At 49.2% G+C, this 12,500-nt stretch overlaps 2 protein-coding genes across 2 annotated transcripts in view; one reads left to right on the top strand and one right to left on the bottom strand.

Moving 5' to 3' along the window:
- LOC310823739 (uncharacterized protein) overlaps window positions 1-12,500 on the top strand; it is a gene marked incomplete at both ends in the record, with an annotated part of 320,139 nt that overhangs the window by 33,425 nt on the left and 274,214 nt on the right. The window lies entirely within an intron of this gene.
- Window positions 5,105-12,500, bottom strand: part of LOC310823926 (tripartite motif-containing protein 16-like) — a gene marked incomplete at its 5' end in the record, with an annotated part of 12,119 nt that continues 4,723 nt past the window's right edge. Inside the window, 2 exons of the mRNA XM_083696867.1 lie at window positions 5,105-6,544; window positions 7,842-7,907. Of these exons, the coding sequence (XP_083552993.1) occupies window positions 6,015-6,544; window positions 7,842-7,907 (596 nt within the window). The 3' untranslated portion in view covers window positions 5,105-6,014. The remainder of the gene's footprint in view (window positions 6,545-7,841; window positions 7,908-12,500) is intronic.

The raw sequence follows: 12,500 nt of genomic DNA, 5'->3' as shown, positions 1-12,500 counted from the left end.
TTAGCACCCCGTCAACACTGCACTCTGTAGGTAAATTCGTTAGCCCCGTTAGCATTAGCCTTTAGCACCCCGTCAACACTGCACTCGGTAGGTAAATTCGTTAGCTTCGTTAGTTAGCCCCGTTATCATTAGCCTCAGAGCCGGTAGAGGAGACGGTACCACCGGGGGAGACGGTCCCAGAGGACCCGCTACGAGTACCAGAGGAGCCGCCGGTGTCGGTGGTGGTGGTGGTTTCCATGGTGTCTGTCTCCCCTTCTCTCGTAAAGAAGAAGTAAATGTCGTAAAGATATAATAATAATAATAATAATAATAATAATAATAATAATAATAATAATAATAGTAAATGTCGTAAAATAAGGGAGGTTGGTGTGTTTGAGGGAATGTCGTAAAGGAAAAGAAAATGTCGGAAAGGGACGGGATATGGTGGGTTACCTAGCAACGAGGGGGTGGGGAGAGTGTGTGGTTTGAAGGAGTTTCATAAAACATTTATTTCTAAAAAATGTCGTAAAATACGAACGGTGGAGGGAAAAGGGGGGGGGTTGCCTAGCAACTAGGAGGTGGGTTTGAAGAGCCAAACTACATGGTTCTACTAGCCCTAGGGTTAGGGTCAGGGTTTAGGGTTAGGGTTAAAGTTAACTCATCCCCTAGGGTTAGGGTTAGGGTCAGGGTTTAGGGTTAGGGTCAGGGTCAGGGTTAGAGTAAGGGTTAGGGTCAGAGTCAGGTTCAGGGTCAGAGTCAGGGTCAGGGTTAGAGTCAGGGTTAGGGTCAAGGTTAACTCGTCTCCTAGGCCTGTCTGCACATTTGGGTTGTCATGACGTTGCTAAGTGAAGTGTTAACACTGGAAAGAAAACGTCCCCTTTGGTTTCCACTGATGTTCTATTACACTAATGTTCTATTATACTAAGATTATATTACACTGATGTTCTATTACACTGTTCTATTACATAAATGTTCTATTATACTAATATTCTATTATACTAATGTTCTATTACACTAATGTTCTATTATACTAATGTTCTATTACACTGTTCTATTACATAAATGTTCTATTACACTAATGTTCTATTACATAAATGTCAAAGTCAAAGTCAAAGTCAAAGTGGCTTTATTGTCAATTCTTCACATGTCAAGACATACAAAGGAATCGAGAGGACGTTTCTCACTCTCCCACGGTGAGACAGATAAAGTGTCCAGGCACAACAGATAACACATACTAAAAGTAAAACATTCAATAAAAATAATTTAAACAGTGCAAAAAGAGCAGTCAGTAAAGACAGTAAAGTCAGTAAAATAGCAAAATAGCAGCCAAATACTGTGTATTATGTATAAAAAAATAATAGTGCAATAGTGCATTGTAGCAATAGAATAGTGGATTGTCCAGAGTCCGTGTGTTTTGGGGGGGGGGGGGGGGCTGAAGGGTTGGGAGGGGGGGGGTGGTTCCAGCTTCCTGACAGCTAGGAGGATGTGGCTGGGGGAAGTGAGGGGAGAGAATTTAGCTTCCTGACAGCTTGGGGTATGAAGCTTTTCGTGAGTCTGGTGGTGTGGGCACGGAGGCTCCTATACCTTCTTCCAGAAGGCAGGAGGCTGAACAGACTGTGTGCGGGGTGGCTTGCGTCGCTCACAATCGAGGTTGCTTTTCGGGTGAGGCGGGTGGAGTAAGTCTCTTGCAGGGAAGGGAGTGGGGCACCAATGATCTTAGCAGCTGTGTTCACAATGCGTTGCAGTGCTTTCCTACTGTGTTCGGTGCAGCTACCGCCCCACACAGTGATGCAGCTGGACAGGATGCTTTCAATGGTGCCTTGGTAGAATGTTGTCAGGATCGGTGTGGGAGCTTTCGCTCGCTTCAGCTTGCGGAGGAAGTAGAGGCGCCGTTGGGCTGTCTTCGCCAGTGATGCGGTGTTGGTGGTCCAGGAGAGGTCCTCACTGATGTGCACCCCCAGGAATTTGGTGCTGCTCACTCTCTCCACAGCAGCACCATCGATGGTCAGTGGTGGGTGTTCGGTGTGCCCTCTCCGGAAGTCGACCACAATCTCCTTCGTTTTGCTGACATTCAGCAGGAGGTTGTTGTCTCTGCACCACGTGGTCAGAAGGTTGACCTCCTTTCTATAGTGGGTCTCGTCGTTCTTGGAGATGAGACCCACCAGAGTTGTGTCGTCCGCAAACTTCACCATGTGATTGGTGCTGTGGGTTGATGTGCAGTCGTGAGTCAGCAGGGTGAAGAGCAGGGGACTGAGCACACAGCCTTGGGGGGCACCTGTGCTGAGTGTGATGCTGCTCGAGGTGTTGTTGCCGACTCGTACTGCCTGTGGTCTCTCGCTGAGGAAGTCCAGCAGCCAGTTGCAGAGGGAGGTGTTGAGCCCCAGCTGGTCCAGTTTGCAGATCAGTTGTTGCGGGATTATGGTGTTAAATGCTGAGCTAAAGTCTATGAAAAGCATTCTCACATATGAGTCTGCTTTTTCCAGGTGGGTGAGGGCTGGGTGGAGAGCAGAGCAGATTGCGTCCTCTGTGGAACGTTTTGCTCGGTATGCAAACTGAAAGGGGTCCAGGGTGGGGGGGAGGATGGACTTAATGTGAGACATGACTAGCCGTTCAAAGCACTTCATGATGATGGGGGTCAGTGCTACCGGGCGATAGTCATTGAAGCAGGATGGAGCGGATTTCTTTGGCACAGGTATGATGATGGAGGTCTTGAAATGTGATGGGACAGCAGCTTGACGCAAAGAAGTGTTAAAGATGTCCGTGAAGACATCCTTAAGCTCCTCTGCGCAGTCCCTCAGCACACGGCCTGGGATGTTGTCTGGGCCTGTTGCTTTGCGGGGGTTGATGGTAGAGAGTGTCCTCTTCACACTGGCAGCAGACAGGCACAGGACCTGATCGTGGGGGGGGGGTGGAGTTTTCTGTGGGCTTGTACTGTTTGTTGCTTCAAACCGTGCAAAGAAGCTGTTGAGGTTGTTGAGCAGAGAGATGTTGTTGTCGCAGGTCTGTGGCGCGGGCTTGTAGTCCGTTATGGTCTGAATGCCCTGCCACAGGCTCCGCGTGTCTCTGCTGTCCTTGAAGTGGCAGGTGATCTTATTTGTGTAGTCCAGTTTTGCTTTCTTGATGCCACGGGACAGGCTGGCTCTCGCTGTTCTTAGGCCATTTTCATCCCCGGCTCTGAAGGCTTTGTCTCTGGCCCTCAGCAGCCGATGGACAGCCCCTGTCAGCCATGGCTTCTGGTTAGCCCGAGTGATGATGGTCTTTTTGTGGGTCACATCATCAGAGCACTTACGGATGTAGGAGAGGACAGTGTCTGTAAGCTCCTCATTGTCCGTATGGTTGTTCTGTGTGGCTGCTTGCTTGAACATGTCCCAGTCTGTTGTTGCAAGACAGTCCTTGAGAGCAGACCTGGACCCCTCCGGCCACACAGTTATCTCTTTCCGGACCGGTTTTCCGACTTTCACTCTGGGCCTATATGCTGGCATTAGCATGACAGTGATGTGATCAGAGAGTCCGATGTGGGGGAGGGGGGAGGCCTTGTATGCTCCTTTGTGGGAAGTGTAGACCAAGTCCAAGGTGTTTTCCCCTCTTGTTGGGAAATTGACATGCTGATGGAGTTTTGGTAGGACAGTCTTAAGGTCAGCATGATTAAAATCTCCAAATGTTCTATTACACTAACGTTTTATTATACTAATGTTCTATTACACTGATGTTCTATTACACTAATGTTCTATTACACTAATGTTCTATTACACTGATGTTCTATTACACTAATGTTCTATTACACTGATGTTCAATTACACTAATATTCTATTACACTAATATTCTATTACACTAATGTTCTATTACACTGTTCTATTACACTAATGTTCTATTACACTGATGTTCTATTACACTAATGTTCTATTACACTAATGTTCTATTACACTGATGTTCAATTACACTGATGTTCTATTACACTAATGTTCTATTACACTGATGTTCTATTACACTGTTCTATTACACTGATGTTCTATTACACTGATGTTCTATTACACTGATGTTCTATTACACTGATGTTCTATTACACTAATGTTCTATTACACTGATGTTCTATTACACTGATGTTCTATTACACTAACGTTCCATTACATTGTTCTATTACACTAATGTTCTATTACACTCATGTTCTATTACACTAATGTTATATTACACTGACGTTCTATTACACTGTTCTATTACACTGTTCTATTACACTGATGTTCTATTACACTAATGTTCTATTACACTAATGTTCTAATACACTGATGTTCTATTACAATGTTCTATTACACTGATGTTCTATTACACTAACGTTCCATTACATTGTTCTATTACACTGATGTTCTATTACACTGTTCTATTACACTGATGTTCTATTACACTAATGTTCTATTACACTGTTCTATTACACTAATGTTCTATTACACTGATGTTCTATTACACTGTTCTATTACACTGATGTTCTATTACACTGTTCCATTATAAAAGATCTGTGATGTTATAAAGAATATTTCAGGTTCAAATTCTGGGTTTTTAGGATCCAGTGCTTATTGCTAACTGGCTGGATTCTAATCTCTCTGTTGTTGTGATACTAGTAAATGACCACCAGGTGGTGCCCCCATCTGAGGGCTAGAGGTCTGGGGGATAGGGGTCTGGGGGTCTGGGGGTCTGGAGGTCTGAGGGTCTGGGGGTCAGAGGTACTGCAGGGGACAGGTGAAGTCTTCTCATGAGAGCCACGCCTCCCATGGCAAGGAGCGGTACTGCAGGGGACAGGTGAAGTCTTCTCATGAGAGCCATGCCTCCCATGGCAGGGAGAGGTACTGCAGGGGACAGGTGAAGTCTTCTCATGAGAGCCATGCCTCCCATGGCCGGGAGCAGTACTGCAGAGGACAGGTGAAGTCTTCTCATGAGAGCCATGCCTCCCATGGCAGGGGGCGGTACTACAGGGGACAGGTGAAGTCTTCTCATGAGAGCCATGCCTCCCACAGCCCACAGACAGAGAGGGGAAAAGCAGCCTGCACCTTGGCTGCCCCTCACAATGTCACATGATGCATAGATATTACTGTACTAGATGATTACTATATAAAAATTAAGGAATACATGAAAAGTGAAATTCAGAACATGTACAGCGCCTTCTGAAGGTATTCAGACCGCTTCACTTTTTACACATTTTCTTGTGTTATAGACTCAATTTGAAATGGATTCAATTTAAAGAATTTGCCATCAATCCACACACAATACCTCAGAATGACAAAGCGAGAACACGGTTTTTAAAATTTCAGCACATTTATTAAAACTGAAATACAGAAATACCTCATGTACAGAAGTATTCAGACCTTTTGCTATGACAGTCTTAAAATTAGCTAAAATGCAAAAATGTCATCAACAAATAACTCAATAAGTTGAATTAAGTCCATCTTAATGCAAGGATAATAGTTCATGTCATTTCAGAATAAATATCTTTGTTTTCATAGGGTCTCTGATTTGCATAGGAATCAATTACACACTGTGTAGATTAGGATGTTCCGAAGACACTGTCCATGTTGTACTGACAGAGAAGGAGAGCTGTCTTCACATCCACTCCCTGCTACCTTACACACAGCAACGTAATCCAGCATCACAACTCCAACACCCAATCTAACCAACTCTTATATACATACAGACACTCTCTCCTGTGTTATTCTCAGAGTTCATCATCAGTCTGATTTGATCATCTAATCATTCATCTGGATTGTTTCACTGTCAGTTGCATCTCCATAAAAAAAACAAAAAAACATGTAAGCTTCTGTTTTTTGTCACTCAATTACTGATCTGTCTATTTCACTATCAGAAGCATTTAATTTAATAATATATATATACACTACACCCTACACACTATACACTACACCTTACACACTGGGAGAGGGAACATCTGTACATCCAACATCTCAGTGAAAACACACCACTATCCAACTGCATCATGTTCTGATCCGTCATCTTTGAGCCTTTGGTGTTCAGTGTGATCTCCCTGAGACTAGTTAACACAGGGTCACTGAAGAGTCTACATACAAAAGCCAAAACCCTGGGTAGAGGGGCTCAGTGAATGTGGAGTGGAATGTGTGCAGGAGGGTCCGTGTGTCAGAGGAGACGCTGTAGAAGGACAGAGTCCCGGCCGGCCAGTCCAGATACACTCCTACTCTGTGGGAGCCAGAGGATGGGACAGGTATGTCAGTCTTCTTATTATTGTGCCAGGCGGAGTAACTGTCATCAGAGCAGCTCAGACTCCAGGACTTGTCATTGTATCCTAACCCACAGTCATAACTCCCTCCTCTCCTGCTGATTCCTTTATATGTCACTCCTATACGAGCCCCTCCCCCACTCCTCTCTACCTCCCAGTAACGGCGCCCAGTCAGACCCTCTCTACACAGCACCTGTGGATAGCCGTCAAATCTCTCTGGGTGATCAGGATACGGCTGCTCCTCTCTCCCCCGTGTCACCTTTCTGTTCTCCTCAGACAGAGAGAGGAGTCTGTGTGCTGTGTTTGGGTCCAGTGTGAGCTCACAGGCATCTGGGGGAAGAGCAGAGGGAGGGAGGGAGGGAGGGAGAGAGAGAGAGAGAGGAGAGAGAGAGAGGGGGACGGAGGAAGAGAAAGAGAGAGAGTGATGGAGGGAGAGAGAGAGAGGAGAGAGAAAGAGAGAGAGAGGAGAGGGGAGAGAGAGAGAGAGAGAGAGAGAGGGGGAGAGAGAGAGAGAAAGAGAGGAGAGAGAGAAAAAGAGGAGAGAGAGAGAGAAAGAGGAGGAAGAGAGAGGGGGACAGAGGAAGAGAAAGAGAGAAAGGGATGGAGGGAGAGAGAGAGAAGAGAGAGAGGAAGAGAGAGAGGGAGAATAAGAGAGAGAGGAGGAAGAGAGAGGGGGACGGAGGAAGAGAAAGAGAGAGAGAGAGAGAGAGAGAGAGGGGAGAGAGGAGAGGGGGGAGAGAGTGGGACAGAGGAAGAGAGAGAGGGACGGAGGAAGAGAGAGAGAGAGGAGAGAGAGAGAGAGGGGAGAGAGGAGAGGGGGGAGAGAGTGGGACAGAGGAAGAGAGAGAGAGAGAGGGAGAGAGAGAGGGGAGATAGAGAGAAGGAACAGAGAGGGGGATGGAGGAAGAGAAAGAGAGAGGGATGGAGGGAGGGAGAGAGAGAGAGGAGAGAGAAAGAGAGAGGGAGAGAGAGAGGAGGAAGATAGAGAGAGACGGAGGAAGAGAAAGAGAGAGAGGGAGGGAGGGAGAGAGAGAGAGAGGAGAGAGAGAGAGAGAGTGAGGAGAGAGAGAGAGAGAGAGGAGGAAGATAGAGAGAGAGAGACGGAGGAAGAGAAAGAGAGAGAGGAGGAAGATAGAGAGAGACGGAGGAAGAGAAAGAGAGAGAGGGAGGAGAGAGAGAGAGAGAGAGGAGAGAGAGAGAGAGAGAGAGGGGACGGAGGAAGAGAAAGAGAGAGAGGGATGGAGGGAGAGAGAGAGGGATGGAGGGAGAGAGAGAGAGGAGAAAGAAAGAGAGAGGGAGAGAGAGAGAGAGAAAGGAGGAAGAGAGAGGGGGACGGAGGAAGATAAAAAGAGAGAGGGATGGAGGGAGAGAGAGAGAGAGGGAGAGAGAGAGAGGAGAGAGAAAGAGAGAGAGAGAGGGGGGAGAGAGAGGGAGAGTCAGATATGTAGGCTGTCTTTGATGAGTCTCTCCCTCTCCTAGAGATCTCTAGTTGTGTCTCAGGGTTTGTGGAGAGGATCAATGGAGGGAGGGAGGGAGGGAGGGAGAGGAGGGAAGAACAGAGAGAGGGAGGGAGGGAGAGATAAAGAGAGAGAGAAACTGTCAGCTACTTCAGGAGAAACACACTCACATTGGAAGAACTGGTCCTGGGCTCTGGTCTTGGGCTCTGGTGGCAGGAAAACATCCACTCCATTCACTACAGACGGGAGGGAGGGAGGGAGGGAGAGAGAGAGGAAGAAAGAGGAAGGGAGGAGAGGGAGGGAGAGAGAGAGAGAGAGAGAGAGGGGAGGTAGGGGTAGAGGGAGGGAGAAAGGGAGAGGGAGGGAGGGAAAGAGGGAGAGAGAAAAGGAGGGAGGGAGGGAGGGAGGGATAGAGAGAGGAGGGAGGGAGAGAGAGAGAGGGAGGGAGGGAGAGGAGGGAGGGAGAAAGAGGGAGGGATAGAGGGAGGATGGAGGGAGGGAGAGAGGAAGAAATGAGGGAGGCAGAGAGGGAGGGATAGAGGGAGGGGGGGAGAGAGGGAGAAAGAGGGAGAGAGGGAGGGAGGGAGAGAGGGAGGGGGGGATAGAGGGGGGAAGGAGGGAGGGAGGGAGGGATAGAGGGAGGAAGGAGGGAGGCAAGAGGGAGAAAGAGTTAAGGAGAGGATAGAGGGTGAGAGGGATGAAGGAGGGAGGGAGAGAGGGAGATAGAGGAGGGAGGGAGGGAGCGAGAGAGGGAGAGGAGGAATCGAGGGAGGGAGAGTAGGAGAGAGAGGGAGGGAGGGAGAGAGAAGAGGGAGGGAGGGAGGGTGGAAGGGAGAGAGGGACGGAGAAAGTGGGAGGGAGAGGATAGAGGGAGAGAGGGAGGGATGGAGAGAGGGATTGATAGAGGGAGGGAGGGATGGAGGGTGAGAGGGAGAGAGAGGAGGGTGGGAGGGAGAGAGAAAGAGGGAGGAGGGAGGGAGGGAGAGCATAGAGGGAGGGAGAGGATAGAGGGAGGGAAAGAAGGAGAGATAGAGAGAGGGATAGAGGGAGATAGGGAGATAGGTAGGGAGAGGGGGGGGAGAGAGGGAGAGGATTGAGGGAGAGAGAGAGGAGGGATGAAGGAAGAGAGGGAGGAGGGATAGAGGGAGGGAGGAAGAGAGGGAGAGGAGGGATAGAGGGAGGGAGAAAGAGAGAGGGAGAGGAGGGATAGAGGGAAAAAGAGGATAGAGGGAGGGAGAGAGGGAAGGAAAGAGGGAGGGAGGGATGCAGGTCGGGAGGTATAGAGGAAGGGAGGGAGTGAGGGGGGGAAAGGAAGGATAGAGGGAGAGAGGGAGGGAGAGAGGGAAAAAGGAGGTAGGAAGAGAGGGAGGGAGAGTAGTAGAGAGAGGTAGGGAGGGAGAGAGAGGCACGGAGGGAGAGCAAGAGGAGGGAGGGAGGGAGAAAAGAGAGGGGAGTGAAAGAAAGAGAGAGAGAGAAAGAGTGAGGGAGGGAGAGAGGGAGAGAGAGAGGGAAAGAGGGAGAAAGAGGGAGGGAGAGAGGAAGGGAGGGAGTGATAGAGGGTGGGAGGGAGGAATGGAGAGGAAGGATAGAGGGATGAAGGAGGGAGGGAGAGAGGGAGAGAGAGGAGGGAGGGAGGCAGAGAGGGAGGGAGAGGAGGGAGAGAGGAAAAGAAATAGGGAGGGAGAGAGGCAAGGATAGAGGGAGGAAGGAGGGAGGGAGAGAGGGAGAGATAGAGGGATTGATAGAGGGAGGAAGGAGAGAGGGAGAGAGAGGTGGGAGTGAGGGAGAAAGAGAGGGAGGGAGAGGAAGGAGGGAGGGAGGGAGAGAGGGAGGGAGAAAGAGGGAGGGAGAGGATAGAGGGAAGGATAGAGGGAGGGAGGGAAGGAGGGGGGGAAGGAGGGAGGGAGGGAGAGAATGAGAGAGAGGAGGGAGGGAGGCAGAGAAGGAGGTATAGAGGGAGGGAGAGAGAGGAGAGAGGGAGGCAAAGATGGAGGGAGAGGAGGGAGAGAGGGAGAGAGATAGGGAGGGAGAGAGGGGGAGGGAGGGAGGGAGGGAGAGGATTGAGGGAGAGAGGGAGGGATAGAGGGAGGAAGGAGGGAGGGAGAAGCAGAGAGGGAGGGACAGGAGGGAGAGAGGGGGTGAGGGAGGGAGGGAGAGGATTGAGGGAGAGAGGGAGAGAGAGTAGGGAGGGAGGAAAAGAGGGATAGAGGGAGGGATAGTGGGAAGGATAGAGGGAGGAAGAAGGGAGGGAGGGAGAGGTGGGAGGGAGGGAGAGATAGAGGGATTGATAGAGGGAGGGATGGATGGTGAGAGGGAGAGAGAGGAAGGAGGGAGAGAGAAAGAGGGAGGGAGAGGATAGAGGGAGGGATAGAGGGAGGGAAGGAGGGAGAAAGAGGAGGGAGGGAGGCAAAGAGGGAGGGAGAGAGGGAGAGGAGGGAAGGAGGGAGGGATAGAGGGAGGGAGAGAGAAAGGGAGAGAGGTGGGGGAGGGAGGGAGGGAGAGGATGGAGGGAGAGAGGTAGGTAGAGTAGCAGAGAGAGGTAGGGAGGGAGAGAGAGGCACGGAGAGCAAGAGGAGGGAGGGAGGGAGGAAAGGGAGGGAAAGAGAGAGAAAGAGGGAAGGAGGGAGAGAGTGTGGTAGGGAGGGAGAGAGGGAGGGAGGGAGAAAGGGAGGGAGGGAGAGGGAGAGAGGGGGGTAGGGAGGGAGAGAGAAAAAAAGACAGAGAAAGAGGGAAAGAGAGAGAGAGAGATTGGATGGAGAGAAGAGGTAGGGAGGGAGGGAGGGAGAGAGGGAGGGAGGGAGGGAGGGGGGGAGAGAGGGAGAGAGGGAGGGAGAGAGAGAGAGACAAAGAGAGAGAGAGACATGTATCAGTCAAGGGTTGTAAACATGGACAGGTCCCACATTGTTCTGATGGGGGGGGAAAGAGAAGGCCTCACTTTGCAGGTTAACCCTTTGGGGACCAGGGGTATTTTCTCCATTTTTACATACATTTATTCTTTCTCAATTTGAAGTCACTTCCATACAAAATAATACCCAAGTGTTTCATATCAATATTTTCAGTACAAACTCAGCTTTCTTGATTGTGATAGATGTTTACCCCAACAGCACTGTGTGAAGAGGTAAGTAGGCCTAAACCTGAACATTTCGAATCCGTTTTTCAGAAATGTTTCAAATCCCATGTGAAAACATACCTTTACCCATGTGGATGAATTGTTTTGGTGCTTGAAATTCATTCATGAAGTCCTGAGCTACACAGAAATGGCATACAATATGAATAAAATACTAGACAGAATATAAAAAAGGACTTCTAATGGATCCTTGTAAACACATCTTCTCTGCTTTCTGTCTCTGTCACTGTCACTGAAATGTTTGTCAATACCGACAATGCCGACGTCACGTGTAGCGAAGAAGATGGACGTGCGAATTGACCAATCAACGACGGTAAAAGGCAGTGTCTGAGCGACTCAAGCTAGGCTGCTTCCAAATTCACCAATTACGCAGGGAGGGCCTGTACCAAGCTGTTCCTAGGTTAATAGCTCCGTCTGTAAGTGAGAGGGCATGTCACAGGAGGGCTCAGGGGATATTTAAACCATGTTTCTACGCCGGATTATCACTGAGATATTGATCAAAACATTTTGGAAACCCCTGAAAACGCAGTTGCGCGTTTGAGGTCCCGAAAGGGTTAAATAAGTAGGATTAAGGTTGCGGGTTGGGGTTCGGGTTAGGATTGGGGGTTAGGGTCTGTTGTTGGTTAGGGTTAGGGGTTTGGGGTTTGGGTCTGTTGTTGGTTGGATGTTTTCATTGATGGTTTAGTATTTCCATTAGGGTTAGGGGGTTAGAGTTTAGGGTCTGTTGTTGTTTGGATGTTTTCATTGATGGTTTAGTATTTGATAGAATAGATGTTGAATTTTATGCGACTTTAAATGTCCGACTGATGGGGAAATGGAAAGTCATAAAAAGAGGCTTTACCAAGAGGAGGGGAGACAATAGGATTTGCACCCCCTGGGGGAGTACAAAGGTTGGAGTGACCTGGGTCTGCGACGACCATTTAGTCTAAAAGCCCACAAAATGAAATCTAATGTGTTGCAGAGAACCGGTGGATCGACCTTGTTTACAAGAACATTGACCTCCGCGGTGAAACGTGGTTCTTGTCTACAAGAACATTGGCTGAGAATACCCACACTGTGTCTTCTCGTCGCGGCCTGCGCACCCTCTCACTCACCACTCTTTCTTCCTCTGTCTTAACCGCCCTACCCTCTGTTGAATCTTTCTCTCTTCTATCCACTGACGCAGCTTCCTCCACCCTCCTGTCCTCTCTTTCCTCATCCGTCGACTCTCTCTGTCCACAGATATCAAGGCCGGCACCATCCTCTCCACGCGCTCCCTGGCTGTCTGAAACCCTGCAAGCTTGATGATCTAGACCCTTATCTCTCTCTCCTCCTCAACTACACCTCATCTGCATCAGCTGGTAAAGCCTTATACTACCATCCCAAAATTCACACCTCTGTCTCTGACCCAAGAAAACTGTTCTCCACATTTTCCTCACTCCTCAACCCTCCTCCTCCCGCTCCTCCCTCCTCTCTGTCTGCCGATGACTTTGTCACCTATTTTGAAAAGAAGGTTGATGACATTAGCAGCTCCTTCCCTCTACCTCTCACCAACAATGCTACCTCTCCTCCCAAACCCACTGTGCAACACCCAGTCTCTGGTTTATCAGATTTCTCCCCCTCTCGCCTGAGGATGTTCAAAAACTGGTCACATCCAAGCGGGCAACCCCAACCCCAAGACCTCTTTCACCCCTGCTAACTCGCTGTACAAGTTCTCTCCTGC

The sequence above is a fragment of the Argentina silus genome, assembly GCF_951799395.1.
Source record: "Argentina silus genome assembly, chromosome: Y".
Classification (NCBI taxonomy): Eukaryota; Metazoa; Chordata; class Actinopteri; order Argentiniformes; family Argentinidae; genus Argentina; species Argentina silus.
Note: the sequence above shows the minus strand (reverse complement) of the source record. Positions and strands in the feature narration are given on the sequence as shown.